The following is a 19,038-nucleotide window of genomic DNA, read 5'->3' as shown; positions in this document are numbered from 1 at the left end:
TCTCCTAGCTATTATACAAATCTCCAGTAGTCACAAAGTTAATGCTGTGGTGATCTAGTGACTGAGGGCCAGATGTACTAAGCTTGAAACATGATAAAATGGAGAGTGATAAACAGAGAGCCAATCAGCTCCTACCTGCCATGTCACAGGCTGGGTTTGAAAAATGACAGAAGGGAGCTGATTGGTTGGTTGTTTATCACTCTCCATTTTATCACTTTTCAAGGCTTAGTACATCTCGCCTTGAAGCTCAGGGGAAATATGTGTGTTAGTGAGTGGGCAGATGCGGAGCACAATAATGAGTGGGTGCCCTTGATACAAGATGGCCATGATAAAGATGGGACTCTGCAGTTGGTACATTAGGGAAAATAATAGCTATACATTCTGATTGGACTGGGAACAAAATGCAAAATAGATTTTGGGTTATCCAATTTTAAACTGAATAAAATTATATTTAAGGCCAATTTGGCTTTAAGAAATGTTGTCTCCATGGGAGATCTTGACACCAGCAAAATTGCTTAGCACAGATCTCTACGTGTGTATGCCCCTTTAGAAATATGAAACATATCCTCTCAATGCTAGCTAAAATTGACTAGTACTTTATTCTAAGCCGTACTGCTCAGTAACACACCATTTCTTATCTATGTAGTCATCTTTGTACTACGGCGGCAGCCATTTTGTTAGCCTAACCAACATTCTGGAAAATCATCCTATCAATTTTCTAGGCTAAGGTCATGTGACATCTGAAGCATTGATAATACTGTGATATCTAAGGATTGATTCTGTCAAATGCATTTATTAAATTGGCTGATAGTGCTTCCAGTTGCATTTATCATCCTTGCCCAGTAGAAGAGAATGGGCACGGTAAAGGGATAAGTGACTCATTTGGGATATCAAGAACAATACTTAGCAGCAAAATATAATTTGCTGTTGCTATAAATATAATAAACTGCCACAGTGAAAATAACTTTTTGTCTCGATGGTGTTGCAATTTGCAAATACATTTTAATTATGCATTCTCACAGACTCTGGGGGAGATGTACCAAAGCTTGTAGAGAGAAAAAGTACTAACCAATCAGTTCCTAACATTCATTTTTCAATCTCAGAGGTAAATGTATGAAGCAGTGATAAGGGAGGAGAAGTGAGCCAGAGGAGCAGTGGCCCATGGCAACCAATCTGCTGCTTTGTATAATTTTGCCATGGGACACCTCGTCTGGCTCACGTCTCCTCCCTTATCACTGCTTCATACATCAACCCCTTCATTCTGTAACATGATAGTTAGGAGCTGATTAGTTGGCACTTCCTTTTCACGTTATCTCTCTCTTGATACAAGGATGGGGGATGCAGTTAAAATCCCGGCGGTCGGGATCCCGGCGTTCAGAATCCCGACGCCGGAATCCCGACTGCCGAAATCCCGATTGCCGAAATCCCGACACATTCTCCCTCCGTGGGTGTCCACGACACCCCTGGAGGGAGAATAAATTAGTGTGCCGAGCGTAGCGAGGCACCGGGCCCGCTGCGTGGCGAGCGCAGCGAGCCCGCAAGGGGGGGGGGGGGGGCGATCCACGCCCCCCCCTTGTCGGCATTTCGGCTGTCGGGATTCCGGCGTCGGGATTCTGAACGCCGGGGTCCCGACCGCCGGGATTCAGTACTGAATCCAAGGATGGTGTAGCTGATAAAAATATCTATCTCCTTCTCTCAACGGGTACATAACACATTAAATAAACTCAGACGTGCATTTTATGCATTTGATCTACAATGTTCATGAAATCGTGACTTCACAAACTGATAAGATGAAAAGAAAAACAAAATTATGTCACTTACTCCCAAAACTCGGTGACCGGAGACACCTTATCAGACAGCTCGTCGCAGGTGAGATTCCCAAAGGTGGAGTTGGCCGTTGCATTGTTGCAGTCCTGGTGTCTGAAGATTTCCACACAGTCTGGGGTGTTCCAGGTGTTGTTACACTGAGACCAGGGCAGCACTGACGTTAATGATTTCACCAGGTAGTAGACTCCCCATGTCAAGATCATGATGTAATACGTGTTGCAGAAAAATACTATCACCACAGACGCGAAGCCGATTCCTACAGAATAAACAAAATATGGGACAGGTGAAAGGGTTTTAAGAAAGAAAAATGTTGTGCTCCGCCTAGAGATGGCCATTGACCACCAATGATTCATAATCATCAATGGTTTATGGACAATGTTATTACTTTTGTTATCGATGGGGAAAAATCAGATAGTATCCCTACACTGATGACACAGTATAATCCACCAAGATCCCAGGACACAGAGCATAGCCCCATCCCCAGGTTCTGATTGGCCCACACGCCAGTTAGTCAAAAAAAGGGATAACCATCGTTTGTTAAAACATTGATGGTCATCCATTCATGGTTTGCTGTCATCGATGGCCACTTGCAACATAGTCATCGATGGCGACCACACCAATGGCCATTAAGGTAACAAAAGCAGAACACAATCAAGTCTAGCTAATCTATGACCTAAGTCAGTGGTAGCCAACTCCAGGCCTCCAGAGCTACCAACAGGTCACATTTTCTATATCACCTAGCTGGGGCGCAGGTGTACTGATTACTGACTGACACATTATAAATGATCCACAGGTGGAGCTAATTACTCCACTTAAGATTCTGTGAGGAGAGTTGGCTATCCCTGACCTAAGTGATGTATGCTTGATGCATCAGTCGTGCATAAACCTTTTGCTTATTATTGAGAGCATGTTGCTCGGATACTGTTAGGGCCTGATAGGCCTCAATCATAACAGGATTAGAAGCAGTGCCTTTTAAGAAGAGCTAATTCTACTCTATAACTAGGATGAGGTTTGTCCCTTGAGTGAACAAAGGACAATGTGTAATAGGCAAGGATGACCCGGTGGCAGATGGTTTTGCAACTCACATAGTCACGGCCCAACCTCTGATTGGCCAGTTGCATGGTAAGTAATAAACCAGAGATGACCATCGGTGAAACCAGTGGTGGTACCCCAGTTGATGGTTTCATATCACTGAGGTTAACCACTAATGCTACCATCAATGGTGTCCATCAATAATTAACCCACTGAGGTCCATCCATGGTATGATATGCTCTGATCTCGCTACGTTGCTTTTCCCCTCCTCGGTTTATGGCATAGTTGCCTACCCTCCTGCATTCTGCAGGAGACTCCCTGAAATAGCATCAATCTCCCTCTCTCCCTCATTAGTCTAGCAATCTCCCACATTTCACCTAGCCCACATTACATTGTTACATTTTTGGGGAAAAAAAGGAATGAGAGACAGATACATTTACATTGAATCATCAGCACCATTTCCAAGCACTTTTGGGCTCATCTACATTTGTATATAAGTAATTTTAAAAGATTCCTCTCAGATGTAGCAGTACACACCCACGCTTCTAGGTGCCATGTTCCCAATCTCTTTTCACAATATCTGCATTTATGGAACTAGACACGCTCTTTGGGTGGAGGATGATATGCCCCCTCAATGGGGCGCTGTGCAAAATGTTACTACCAACTATAATCTCCCTGAAACTAGTTTTCAAAAGTAGGCAAGTATGGTTTATGGGCAGATTACTTCTTGCAATGAGATCAAAATTGTCTGATGAATTTCTAATGGCAGCCATATACAGTATGTGGAGTCCTAAATAGTTATACGTATGTTTTTATATTAATGAAGCAATAAGTAATAGTCATACATTACACAAATGAGTCACGGGTATGACACATGACAATATTCCTTATCTATCAGCACACGCCGCAGATTATAGAACGTAGAGGTAATGAGAAAAGGCCATTACAGGGATTCAATTAATGAGAGGCAGCCGGAGGCTATAACAGCACAACCTTGTCAGACAAGATGTGGAAATAGAGTTCCTGCCTGGTTGGAAATGCTTTGTTGATTTCACATACATTAGTTTAGGGTCACGAGGCAGCAACTAGTCATAAAAGGAATAGAAAACAGATTGTGCACAGAAGTGGCAGCAATTTGCACATGTACATACATAAATATAATGGTATTTATCTACACCAATCTAAATATATATGAACATGTGGAGTAGTCAGGACTTTGTGGGCCCCATTGCAATATTATGAAGGGGCCCCTAACTCAATGCTTCAAGACAGACACCTCAGACTATGCAGCAGAATAATAGTGCCTTTAATTTTCTGAACCTTGCTCTGGGTCACATGATGTCACATTGTAGGGCCCCCATACACCTTATTCCACACAGTACCCCCAATTCACATTATAAATAAAATACATAAAATGCCCCCATATTCATATTATGGCACATAACAATGTCCCTGGTTCATATTATGTAACACTATATTGCCTCCATTTCATATTATGACATATTACAGTGCTGCCTATTTATATTGCCTAACCCTATAGTTCTATTTAATTCATATTATAAAACATTACAATGAGTAGGTCAGATAACGTTACATTACAGTACCGTCCAGTTCAGATTATGCCACATCTCAGTATCCCCTTACCATTAATACATCCACTACACATCACTCACTTAAAATAGACAGGCGTCGGGCAGGCACAGCGTGTCATTTGTGGTGCGCGCCTGCGACGCCGCCCTGCACCCCTTTGGCGCCTGTAGCTTGTGCTCCACCGGCTCCGCCCTCCCTACACCCCTGTCCACAACACTGCGTTGCTGCCCTTATCACTGCTGCCCTCCATCAGTACTAACTATACACTGGCCCGTGTCTGCATGTGCAAATCTCCAAAAATCTCAATCTGTGATTTTTCAAAGATCTGCTTTTTGGTCTGAAATAGGCCCTTAGCCCCTTTGGTTTTGGCAAATGTATGGTAACACGCACAATAAATAATTCAGAACTGAAGACGAGTTAATGAATGGACTGACCTTGGAAAAGCGGAGCTATGTTCCACACAGCGATACTTCCAGCTTTCATAAACTGTCCCAGCGCGATTTCCAGGAAGAATATGGGAATTCCACCGAAGATGGCGATCAGGACATAAGGAATGAGAAATACACCTATAGAGACAAGAGAAATTATAAGATGCAGCCCTAACCAATGAAGGTCACTGACACGCTTCTAGAGAATTTCAGTACCTTGTGCCTTTATACAAACAGACCATTCCACCTTTGCAAAACATAACTACATACCAGGCCTCCACATAAATATAGGCATAACGTCTACCTGCTGCCAGATCATTGGTCTTAAATCAGTATTAAATTGGATTTCTATTTCACTCACAAAATTATGCAATATTTATATTTTTGTATATAGGGGGACAGTTGTGTAGCGGGTGTGTAAGATAATTGTATACACAATATAATGCCATCACCACAATGAATAATAAAGAATCTTTATTGCATATAAAGTGATAGCTAATTAATATAGGGATATTGGTACTTGTGTAGTTTCACAGCGCCAGCATGGCGCCATGCGTCTGAGTCCCCTTGCGGGGCTCGCTTCGCTCGCCCACGCTGCGGGCTCGGTGGCTTGCTACGCTCGCCACGCTATTTAAGCTCAACTCCATGCCAACATGGATAGTGGAGGTATGAACTATCCATGTTGGCATGGAGTTAAGTTACTTTTTTTGACATATTTCGTGGCGAGCGCACACCCGGAAGTAGCACGACGCCATGCTGGCGCCGTGAAACTACACAAGTACCGGGATATTTCTTCAGTTCAAAACTGAGCAATTGGAGTGATTGTTCTAAGAGCCAATCGGGTGTTCTGATGCCATAAAAATGGCTCCAATAAGGGGCAAGATGTAATGTGAGTCCGAAGGATGTGTGCAATGCCAGCCAAACAGTCACTTACAAGACAAAACCATTACTTGTAAATGACTGCCACGGTATGGCCGGCATCCAGCACAGCTGCTGGACTCACAACCCATTACATCCAGCTTAAGGTGTTAGCATGCGTAATCTCAGATTTATTGGTACCAGAATTAAGGGGGCAATTCAGAACTGCTCGCTGAGGTCCGAATTCACTCCCCCAATCGATAGTGGAGTTTGCACATGCCCGAATCTGTGCAAACCCCCGGAGTGAATGCCTATGGAGATTAATGATAGGCAGACAGAGGGTGGACAGGATGCAGTCGCTGGGGGCCGCCCAGCGATTTATGAGCGTGACCACAAAAACAGTGGATGCGCCCATGGAAATACAGGAGGGACACTTGTGAACGCTTGGGGTAGCAGATGATGTCAGATGATGTCAGCGCACATCCCCATTTTTGCCATCACCGACCAGGATAAACATAATTCTAGATTTACGTTTAACTACGAAGGGAGGAAAAAAATCATTTGACGGTGAGCAGCCATGATGGCCACATGCAAGCAGATGCGTACGCATGCTAGTGCGGGGATTCACTATGGGGCAGGGCATGCGTTCGGCGGGGTGGCATTTACCTGCTTGCTAGGCAGTAAATAATGAAGCCTAGCAAGCAGGTCTGAATCAGGCCCATAGTACATGATCATTAAGTTAGTCCCTGTTTTATGCTTTTTTCCCCTTCATTTTCTTGCAGTAAGCTGTGTACTGTGTAACAAGGGTGACACGCACAGTAAAAAGAGTTACCTAGAAAGAGATATAAAATAACATTGGGCCCAGGGGCGGGCTGGGCCGGGGGGCAGAGTGCCATATGCCCCCCGGGCCGCTTACCCACCCACTGGCTGCGGGCCGTGCTGCGGCTGGATCAGCTTCTCCAGCCCTCCTGCACTGGCCGCGGCTTCCAGAACACGGCCGCGGCTACAGGAAAATGGCCGCCGGCCCCCTGCACTGAGGACATGTTCTCAGTGCAGGAGGCCGGCGGCCATTTTCCTGTAGCCGCGGCCGTGTTCTGGAAGCCGCGGCCAGTGCAGGAGGGCTGGAGAAGCTGATCCAGCCGCAGCACGGCCCGCAGCTAGCGAGTGGGTAAGCGCTCTCCCCCCCCCCCCCCCCCTCCCTCACCCCAGCATATGTGTTTCTGTCACTTTGGGGGCATATCTGGCACTGTGTGGGGGCATATCTGGCACTGTGTGGGGGCATATGTGTATCTGGCACTGTGGGGGGCATATCTGGCACTGTGGGGGCATATATGTATTTGGCACTGTGGGGGCATATGTGTATCTGGCACAGTGGGGCATATGTGTATTTGGCACTGTGGGGGCATATGTGTATCTGGCACTGTGGGGGCATATGTGTATTTGGCACTGTGGGGGCATATGTGTATCTGGCACTGTGGGGCATATGTGTATTTGGCACTGTGGGGGCATATCTGGCACTGTGGGGGCATATGTGTATCTGGCACTGTGGGGGCATATGTGTATCTGGCACTGTGGGGACATATGTGTATCTGGCACTGTGGGGACATATGTGTATCTGGCACTGTGGGGACATATGTGTATCTGGCACTGTGGGGGCATATGTGTCTGGCACTGTGGGGGCATATGTGTATTTGGCACTGTGGGGGCATATGTGTCTCTGGCACTGTGGGGGCATATGTGTCTCTGGCACTGTGGGGGCATATCTGGCACTGTGGGGGCATATGTGTCTTTGGCACTGTGGGGGAATATGTGTCTCTGGCACTGAGGGGGCATATGTGTCTCTGGCACTGTGGGGGCATATGTGTCTCTGGCACTGTGGGGGCATATCTGGCACTGTGGGGGCATATGTGTCTTTGGCACTGTGGGGGAATATGTGTCTCTGGCACTGTGGGGGCATATGTGTCTCTGGCACTGTGGGGGCATATGTGTCTCTGGCACTCTGGGGGCATATCTGGCACTGTGGAGGAATATGCGTATTTGGCACTGTGGCAGAATATCTGGCACTGTGGCGGCATTTGTGTCTGGCACTGTGGGGGCATATGTGTATTTGGTACTGTGGCGGAATATCTTGCACTGTGGGGGCATATCTGGCACTGTGGACATCACATTGTGCGGTGTAATGGGCATCATGGTATGGGGCGTAATGGACATTACGGTGTGGGGAGCATTGGGTAATTGCCATCACAGTATGGGGTGTAATGGGCATCAAGGTGTGCAGCATAATGTGTAATTAGCATCACAGTGTGCGGTGTATTGAGTAATTAGCATCGCAGTGTTGGGCGTAATGTGTAACTGGCATCATGGTGTTCAGCATAATGTGTAATTGGCATTACGGCATGTGGCTTTATGTGTAATGGGTATTACAAGGTTCGCTAAAATGTGCAATCTGCAGGTACACAATACAATCATGGTACAGGCAACGCCCCTTATGATAGGCCACGCCCCTAATTTTTCGGCGCGCCTACGGCGCGCAAAAGCATTCCTTCCGACGGTGACTTGGCTGATTATGGGCCAGTGCTCTGGACTTGCCCCCTAGGCTAAAAGTTGCCAGCCAGCCCCTGATTGGGCCTTATTTTGGTTCATTCTTTCTGACAAAATCCTTCTTAGATGGACAAAACCATGTGCACTGTAGGGGGGGGCAGATGTAACATGTGCAGAGAGAATTAGATTTGGGTGAGTAATTTTGTTTCTGTGCTGGGAAAATACTGACTGCTTTATTTTTACACTGCAATATAGATCTCACTTTGAAGTAAAACCCCACCCAAATCTAATTCTCTCTGCACAAGTAACACCTGCCCCACCTGCAGTGCACATGGTTTTGCCCATCTAAGAAGGATTTTGTCAGAAAGAATGAACCAAAATAAGCCCCATTGTGTGAAGAAGGAAACATAACAGAAAAGTAGGTGACAACATCACCAAAAGAAGAAATTCCAAACTGGAACAAGTATAAACAGACTCAGTCAATTCAACACCTACTGTAACTGGTAAAGGTAGGAAAAGACCCACAACACCATGCTGTGACAGAAGAAGGACAACACTGTGCTTGTGTGACAGAAGACAATCGCCTGAGGCAAGTCCGAATATGATTTACATGAATGTGGTGTAAACACAGGGCTGGATTTTTTTTTCTTTAGCTAAAGCTAAAGTTTGTGTTCATGGGAGTCTGGTAGCGCTGCAGCTTCACCTATCTGCCAATGTGATTAATGTCTAATCATCTGGAGCCAAGGCACACTGACTGCACAAGTGTGCAGTGCATTACTGGGAGATGACTATGGGGGTTATTGTAATTTAATCGGTCCCCCGTGTGTTCGCACAGGGAGAATGATTTTTCACGACTGTGCATGCGCATAGTCATTTACAACAGTGTGGATGGGGGGCGTGGGGCGGCGGGCTGGGAGATGCGCCCATGGGAATGGCCAGTGTTTCATGGGCATCCCCATGGTAAATCTCTGATGATGTGGGTGAAGTGGGCAACCATCTAATTATTTTGTCCCCACACGCAAGGCTGCGAATTTATGTTTATGCAAAACATCCATTTGTATGCCTGCGGTGGATCGCAGTGTGCAACGGGGAGGCAGGCAGCCTTTAGTGGACTCACCAGAATAAGGTCCTAAGTCCCATGAGACTTTGCAAGAGGTCAGAGGATGTGATGCTTGTACTGAGCTCTGATTGGTGGAGCTTATCACATGCTTCTCAGGCCCAGGGAGGGAGGACAGCAGCAGCCTTGTCATGGGAGACTTTTTATCAGAGGCAGTGCTGATATGAGCCTATGAGAACTCCTACAGACCAAGGTACAGAGGTACAAACACAGGCTTTTCATGTATATACTGTGTATATATATATATATATATATATATATATATATATATATATATATATATATATATATATATATATATATATATACAGGGCTATTTTTCGGCATGCTCCAGCAGGAACTGAGGCCCTTATTCTAGTTCACTCTTTCTGACAAAATATTTCTTAGATGGACAAAACCATGTCCACTGCAGGTGAGGCAGGTGTAAAACCCCACCCAAATCTAATTATCTCTGCACAAGTAACACCTGCCTCACCTGCAGTGCACATGGTTTTGTCCATCTAAGAAATATTTTGTCAGAAAGAGTGAACTAGAATAATGGCCTCAGTTCCTGCTGGAGCCTACTGAAAAATATATATATATATATATATATATATATATATATATATATATGACAGGGGTTTGGCACTCCTTGTAACAGCAAAAACAGCAGCGCCGGTGCCTACACAGAGGATTGGTAGGAGATTTGTGGTGAGGCACTCGTGGCAATTGTAATCCAGAACAAAGCTAGCCAACAGGAGATAGCAGCAACGTTTCAATTTATTACTTCAAATTTTCGTCGAAAATTTGAAGTAATAAATTGAAACGTTGCTGCTATCTCCTGTTGGCTAGCTTTGTTCTGGATTACAATTGCCACGAGTGCCTCACCACAAATCTCCTATATATATATATATATATATATATACATCATACTTGCCTACCTGACCCTCTCCATGCAGGAGAAAATGCTCTGCTCCTGTGCTTCCCTGGTAATGTATGATTGCCATCACCTGTGGTGAAACACCTTTACCTAGCTCCCCACAGGTGATGGCAATCCTACATTACCAGGGAAGTCCAGGAACAGAGTATTTTCTCCCGCATGGAGAGGGTCAGGTAGGCAAGTATGATATATATATTTTCGACAACAGACCAGCACTATCACCACTGCTTCCCAGCTAATGTTAACTGTGCTGGGTGCCCTCACTAATTCAGTGTCATAGATATGGGGGGAGGCGCGGCACTCTCAGACAGAAATGACAACCAGGCAGGTTAAGTTTAGCAACGTTTCAAACTGTATTAGCTTTTTCTTCAGGCTCACAAAAGAGAAATACGTTGCATACCTTTATTATATATATATATATATATATATATATATATATATATATATATATATATATATATATCTATATCCCCCCCCCCCTCCGGCAGTTACACAATGAGCATTGATCCTTTAACCGGAGCCCTTCATGGGCACTTCCCCATTATAGCTTACAGATTATAAACCAGTTTTACATTCTGCAACTCCTCTAATACCAGCAGGTTTGTACATACTCTCCCATGTCAATTTCCCCATTTTTTTCTGCCCACATCCAGTTGTAGACCACATATTATGTGTACAGATGTCCTGACTAGCATGCTTACCCATGGAGTTTACATGTACTCTACCAGCACATTTGGAGTTTACATGTCCTCTCTTAGCACAACGTTCCGACATCTGCTAGTTTATTTGAACTAGTCAGTGACATACATATGTATTGTTAATAAATAAATTATTTAAAAAATCTGGTATTTCCCCCCATTGATAGCAAAAGTATTCAACATCGGCCATAAATCACAAATGCTTTAGAATCATCGATGGTCGATGGCCATCCCTAGTTATGCTGTGGTGGTGAGGGGTGGGGTGTACATCAGTGGTGTATAAGGCAATATAACTACCCCCAGCATGTGACCTCTTCCGTGATAATGAGAATTTCATATTCACCGGCAGTGATCAAATGATATTGCGTTGCTAGAATGGCCAGGCAATAGCCCTGATCTGATCATTGGTTCATTCCATGGAATGTCATTGTCGAGCTGTAAATGCAGCAAAATGCTTTCCAACAACGGGCCTAATTCAGACCGGAATGTATGGCACATTTTGTTAGCAAATAGGATAAACTATGCTGCACTGGAGGTGGGGCAGATGTAACATGTGCAGAGAGAATTATGGGTCTGGGCGATTTCAGGGCATTTTCTAAGCGACCTCACTAGATGCCCTACATTGCTCCATGTGTAGGTGCCGTAGCGATGCGCATCCCCTTGCGGCGCTATCGCCTGGCGAAGGATCCTGCTCATGTGCAGTTGGAGAACTGAGCGTTGTATGCTGAATCTCCCCCTATGTACTGTGTTATCTTTGGCTATCAATTTGACCATCTGTAAATTTATCTTTACTAAATATATCCAAAGGTTTACAGACCAACCGATTTTTTTTTTTTTTTTTTTTACTTTCAAGCGTCCTTCAAGATAAACACTGCGCACAGTAAATTCTTTCCTTTCATAAATCCTGCTGTCATTTGGTTTTTATCGGCAAGGAGTACTTGAAATACTTAATACTGATGTTAGTCACAGCGATGGTCAGGGAGACATTTGTGACTATAATGTATGCAGCATTCAGCAAAGGCAGTTTGATTTATAAGAGGATTCAGAGGATTAGGACGTCAGGATAAATGACCTTGGTGTAGCCAGTTGGGAGCGGATGGTGAGAGCAGGGTGTGACTGTCATCACTGCAGAAGGTTAAAAGGTAACTTCTGGAGGCTGATTGCATGCTGTAATGAAAGAGGTAACGCTACATGTCAACACCGCCTTCCTCAGAGAAGGGACCTTTGCATTCAGACGCCAGCTGGTGGCACATTCTTTAGATATGCCATTCAACAAAGTCCCCAAAACAATAAATTACTGAATTTTCAATCATTCTGCCTAGTTCACTAGGGAATGGGTGAGATGTGGGAGGCAGTGTTGGAGGGTGAGGGCCCACCGGGGGAAGCCGGGCGCGTGGCAGGGCCGGCGTGTGACTTAACACAGTGGATGTCATGACATCAGTACGCTCGTATGCACGCCTTTTTTCCTCCCAACGTGCAGATACCGGTGGGTGACATTAACGATGTTTCAGAATATAAATACTCAATAGTGAGTAGGGCTGATGGATTAAATATCACTGCTCTGACACTATTCCATGAGATCCTGTCTCCTCACACCCACTTCACCCTTCCCTGAGATCCAATCTCCTGGCACACTCTCCTCTCGCCCCTGTCACCATATCCACTGGGAATTTTTCCCTCTCCCCTGGCAATTTTCCCTGGGATCCTTTCCCCTGGCCTTGTTCCCTCAGTTTTCGGAGGTTTGGTCATGCTCCGCATAAGCACTGATACATTCCATGGATTAAAATGACCTTTTTCTGATGTTTGTGCTTAGTGTATATCTGTGCGCTGGATACAGGCACCCATCTTTGTTGGCGGCGGGGGGAGGGGCGTGGGGAGCTGGGCTATTAGCATATGGGAATGCCCAATGTTTCATGGGCGTTCCTATGAGAACGCTGGGCGTTCTCATGCTAATGCAGCCGTGATAGACATGCGGCCTGCCAACTTCCCCCCCCGAGCGTACACCCAAATGTAACGTTGCTCAGAGCAACCTTACATATGTGTGCACCTTCCACATCTTTCGACGGTCGGCAAAGACATGGGAGGGTCCCAGTGGCATGCGAATGGATGTGTATGTAAATCATATATTTGCAGACAGTGCGAACATACGCATGTTCCGAATGGTGGGCTGGCATACCACCAGTCGCAAGGCAGGATCTGGTTCACTTGCAAGGATGCAAATTTGCATCCGAGCAAATGAACCAAAATAACCCCCTGAATGCGTTGTCCAACGCTATCTTCTGCACATGTAACATCTGCCTCACCCGCAGTGCACATGGTTTTGCCTATTTCAGAAAGATTTTGCCTTAGTGATTAGACCAAAAGTTGTGCTTAGCCACTAGCAGTTCCTATCAACGTTTGGCATCGTTTACTGTAGACCCAGTACTACTGGCTGGCTTCCATTTCTACAGCCACTGGTTTGGTATGCACTAGATTGCTTGGCCCCCTTCCTAGAGTCACACTTGTCAAAGTGACCCTCACCCCCAACCCTTCCAGCAGAACATGATTGGCCAAAAGTAGTGATCCACAGTGCAGAAGATGTGGAAGGTCAAGCTAGGAATGTACACAGGGGCCTACACCTGTGGAGATGTGCTCAACAAGATCGCTCAGCACACAGTGATGTAATGTGCCAGCCATGTGTGCTGAGCGATCTGTCAGGGCCAGTGTTCTCCGGTGAGAGCACTGGCCCTGATCGATTAGTATCCAGCATGCTGGGCATTAATCGCCGAGCGATAGCAATGCGCTTATCGCTATGGCTCCTACACACGGAGCGATGTAGGGGCATTAACTAAGTCACATGTCTTCAACCTGTGGCCCTCAAGATGTTGTAGAACTACATGTCCCAGCATGCCCTGACAGTTTTGCCATGCTCTCATAGGAAAAAATGTGGCAATGCATGTTGGAACATGTAGTTTCACAACATCTGGAGGGCCACAGGTTGAAGACCCATGAACTAAGTGATCTCGTGAGATTGCTTAGAAAATGCCCCTAAATTGATACATGTGTAGGCTCTGTTACCCAGGTACAGTCAGCACTTAACAATAGTATAAGCTCAAAGGACATTTAACTGGAAGATTTAAATGTTCAGGACAGGGGTTCCCAAACTTTTTAGAATTACGTCACCCGATAATATCAAAATTTTAACGACTGCACCCGTATGCCAAAAGTGGATTATGGAGAAATTAAATAAATTGTATGTTCAATTAAATAAATTGTGTTTTTAGAACATATTTAGGTTTATTTATGTATTGAGGGATAGGCTTTGCTTCTGTTTGTTATGATTGGCAGCTACAAGCACCAGTTTTTCCTATTACTTTGACAATCATTTGAATTGATCCTGGACCACCAACCCAAGGCACCCCTGCAAGGGTCCCGAGGCACCCCAGGGTGTCACCGCACACAGTTTGGGAACCACTGGTTCAGGACAATGATGGGTAAAACCCAGCATTCATTGTTACTCTCAACAATCCATTGCAACTCTGTTACATAGTATGATATAATGCAGACTGTTGTGACACCAGCCACATCATAAGGGTAACATGCTGATGGCATGTGATACATACTAAAGATTAAACTGGGTCAGATAAATGCCAAGAGTGCACCAAAGGTTGCTCAGCTTTCATTGTTTACAAATGTTTCCATAAGAACCATGGGGCAGATGTATTAAGCCTGGTGAAGGGATAAAGTGGAAGGTGATAGCGCAGTAGCCAATCAGCTTCTAACTGTCATTTCTAAAACCACCCAATATGACAGTTAGGGGCTGATCGGCTGCTGCATTATCACTGTTACGGGGTCACTGGGTGGGCAATGTCTAGGTCGACAGGCACTAGGTCGGCCACTAATGGGTCGACACCTTGAAATGGTCAGCATAACCAAGGTCGACATTGACAAAATGTCAACACAAGCTTATGGTCGACATAGCATGGTCGATATGAATACGGTCAACATGAGTTTTTCACTGTTTTGGTGTCTATGTCAACATATGTCGACATAAACACTGTATAACTGTACTACGTATTCATGTCAACTATGCCTCTGTCGACCATAAACTTGTGTCAACCGTTTGTCAATGTCAACCTTGGGTATGTTGACCATTTCAAGGTGTCGACCTAATGACTGTCAACCTGCCTACCATTTATACCGTAACCGTTATCACCTTCCACTTTATCACTTCACCAGGCTTAATACATCTGCCCCCATCAGAGCTGTCGTCCTAAATTGTGGGGCCCAGGACTGCCAAAATAGACAGGGGCCCCCTTCGCTTTGTCTATCACCTGGAATGCCTGGTCAGAAGGGTATGGGTCATAGGGTCAGCATGGGGTTAGGTCGACTGGGTCATTAGGTCAACCTGGGTAAGGTCAAAAGGTGGACATGAGATTTTTCACTTTTTTATCTCAAATGCCGACACAGACACTAAAAAAGAGCACCGCTGCGCTTGCAATGGTTCAGTTACGGTGCCTCGTGTATTTTGTTCTCCAACCACGCCCTAGTGGATGGTAGGGCATGAAATACCTCCTGTTGGCACATACAGTATCTGCTTAAAAAAAAAGTGAAAAACCCATGTCGACCTAATGCATGTGTAGACCTAATATCACTGTCGACCTAAGCCCATGTCGACCTTCAGACATGTTGCCCTTCATGCATGTTGACCTTCAGTGGTTGACCAAGTGACCGTATGCGGGTCAGACCAAATTATACTTTATACTGTACACTCCATCCATGGGCCACCTTTCTGTCTGGGATTGCCCGCAGTTCCCCCCTGATGGCTGCCTTGATCACATATACACATGTAGTTATTAACAATATAAGTTCCATTTTTGCTCCCACTACAGCCCAGATGCCCCAAGTTCACTACAACACATGCCCAGATGCCCCACACTCACTGCAACACATGCCCAGATGCCCCATACTCACTGTAGCACATCCCCAGATGCCCCATACTCACTGTAGCACATCCCTAGATGCCCCATACTCACTGTAGCACATCCCCAGATGACTCATACTCACTGTAGCACATCCTCAGATGCCCCATACTCACTGTAGCACATCCCCAGATGCCCCATACTCACTGTAGCACATCCCCAGATGACTCATACTCACTGTAGCACATGCCCAGATGCCCCATACTCACTGTAGCACATGCCCAGATGCCCCATACTCACTGTAGCACATGCCCAGATGCCCCATACTCACTGTAACACATGCCCAGATGCCCCATACTCACTGTAGCACATGCCCAGATGCCCCATACTCACTGTAGCACATGCCCAGATGCCCCATACTCACTGTAGCACATGCCCAGATGCCCCATACTCACTGTAACACATCCCCAGATGCCCCATACTCACTGTAGCACATCCCCAGATGCCCCATACTCACTGTAACACATCCCCAGATGACTCATACTCACTGTAGCACATCCCCAGATGACTCATACTCACTGTAGCACATCCGCAGATGCCCCATACTCACTGTAGCACATCCCCAGATGCCCCATACTCACTGTAGCACATCCCCAGATGCCCCATACTCACTGTAGCACATCCCCAGATGACTCATACTCACTGTAGCAATCCCCAGATGCCCCATACTCACTGTAGCACATCCCCAGATGACTCATACACACTGTAGCACATCCCCAGATGACTCATACTCACTGTAGCAATCCCCAGATGCCCCATACTCACTGTAGCACATCCCCAGATGACTCATACACACTGTAGCACATCCCCAGATGCCCCATACTCACTGTAGCACATCCCCAGATGACTCATACACACTGTAGCACATCCCCAGATGACTCATACTCACTGTAGCACATCCCCAGATGACCCATACTAACTTTTGCACATCCCCAGATGACTCATACTCACTGTAGCACATCCCCAGATGCCCCATACATAGTCACTGCAGCACATGATCCCCAGATGCCCCACAGTCACTGCAGCACATCCCAAGATGCCCCACAGTCACTGCAGCACATCCCCAGATACCCCACAGTCACTGCAGCACAACCCCAGGTGCCCCACAGTCACTGCAGCACATCCCCATATGTCCCAGTCACTGCAGCACATCCCCAGATGTGCCATACTTTTAAATTCCCACACACCTCATCCATTCCAAGGTGACTCATTCCTCAGAACTGTCTTTGCTTCTTATCTACTGTCGCATATGTGCAAGTTGTGCGATATCACTAGTTAATGGATAACTCGTGTTAGTTCTGCTAGGCAGGTTACGTGAATAGTGCAGCGAGTGTCATGGATTCTCTACTGTGATTGGGAATCAGATACAGGCAGCTCTGACAATCAGCAGAAAACTGCAGGGCTTTGCCTAATGTCATAATGCACAGGCACATAGGTGATGGTTTAACAGTTAATTATTATTATCTTTTACTTATACACAAAAGCTCTGACGTGCCTTACAGACTACACAAACAATTGTCAAGAAAAACTTATGGTACAAGGCAATGCAGGACAAGTTCATGGTATATAGCCATTGCTCATACTTGACTAACCACCCAGGAATGACTGGGAGTTCTGGAAGGGTTGCTGCATTTTAGTTTGATGGCATCATAGTCCACGGAAACCCATTACAGTAGCTCTTAGGATACAATAGAGTTCTATTGAAGATATGATGTTGCCCATAGCAACCAATCAGAATTGACTTCTTATATGTTTATCCCCTTCTAAAATATAACAGATAGTCTGATTGGTAGGCTAACAACAACTCTAGAGGGTGTTAGTTATCGGACATCCCAGAGTTGGCTAAATCCGACTGCATAGTGTCTCCATAGTTTGCTTTTCAGCTGGAAATGGGGCCACCATGGCAGTTATTGGAGATCTCCTGCAATACCTCAATGGTACATCTGGAGGATCCTTGATAGTTATGGATATATCATTCCATAAATCGGCTGCTGAATTATTCGCATCAGTCCCTGCTCTATTGGAATTTACAGTCTAAAATATCCAATCACAGAATCTCATACATTAGGGATCATTTTGTCTCTGGGGGACAATATAAAGTTCTACCATGAGAGTGTCCCCAAGCACAGAAGCAGCAATATTATCCACTGAGCCACTGATACAGCACATACTGTATGCTTGTACCCATGATAAACAATTATCTGCAAGAGCTTTTATGGTCATTCTCATGGGAAATTTGAAATATAGCAAGCAGCTATCTGATTGACTCCATAGACTACAATACTTCTGTCCTTGTCTTCAACCTACCATAAGCACGCACATAAAATCATGTGCAGTCACAAGCATTACAGTGGCTGTAACCATAACAAGCACTCACTCATAAATCAATGGCAAACATATATCTACTTTTATACTATTTACTGCTGTTTCTCACACATAGGTTCTAAGTATATTATTCTTAGCTCAACTAAAGAATGTATGGTAAAAATGTTATTGTATTTCTCCTGCCAGCATCGGTTGCTTAACCGGGATCAGGTAAATGTAATAGGCAACAAAGGCCGGGTTCAGTGCTGGCAACCATGCAGCATTTTGTGGGAGCAGTCCAGACAGTGTATGTCCGTTCAGATTTCAGACTGCCTGGGTTGAGGGCCGTGATGCCTGTGTGCAGAGCCGGCCCCAGCCTAACTGATGCCCTAGGCAAGATTTTGGCTGGTGCCCCCTAGCACCGACATTAGTTCCGCCCGGCCCCCATTTCCCAGCACCATCAACCCTCATCATAGCAGTCATCATTCTGGTGCTCCTACCCGCAATATTTTAAATAGAAACAGTGCACACATTCGGTGCGCAGCCCAAACAGGGGTGTGTTCTTGCTGGGAAGGGGCATGGCCACACAATAGTACCCCCAATTCAAATTATGCCACACAGTAGTGCAACTTTATTCACATTATATCATGCGATGGTGTCCCTTATTCACGTTACATCACGTTCACGTTAATACCACTTTACCTTATATACATGCTGCTCACATTATTCACATTATACCCTTAGAAAAAAAATATTGTATTTT

The 19,038-nt window shown here is 45.5% G+C and overlaps 1 protein-coding gene across 2 annotated transcripts in view; it reads right to left on the bottom strand.

The window, feature by feature from the left end:
• The window catches only part of SLC6A8 (solute carrier family 6 member 8), an 80,426-nt gene that overhangs the window by 55,816 nt on the left and 5,572 nt on the right, over positions 1-19,038 (bottom strand). Inside the window, exons 1-3 of one of the 2 annotated variants that reach the window (XM_083159018.1) lie at positions 6,568-6,588; positions 4,884-5,015; positions 1,822-2,083 (exon numbers count right to left, since the gene is read on the bottom strand). In XM_083159018.1, the coding sequence (XP_083015144.1) occupies positions 1,822-2,083; positions 4,884-4,932 (311 nt within the window). In that variant the 5' untranslated portion in view covers positions 4,933-5,015; positions 6,568-6,588. Of the gene's footprint in view, positions 1-1,821; positions 2,084-4,883; positions 5,016-6,567; positions 6,589-19,038 lie in introns of those variants that run through there. The other variant, XM_083159017.1, reaches the window with a different exon arrangement.

Source organism: Crinia signifera, chromosome 9, assembly GCF_055691185.1.
Source record: "Crinia signifera chromosome 9, ASM5569118v1, whole genome shotgun sequence".
NCBI classification, from domain to species: Eukaryota; Metazoa; Chordata; class Amphibia; order Anura; family Myobatrachidae; genus Crinia; species Crinia signifera.
This window is presented reverse-complemented; position numbering and strand designations above follow the sequence as displayed.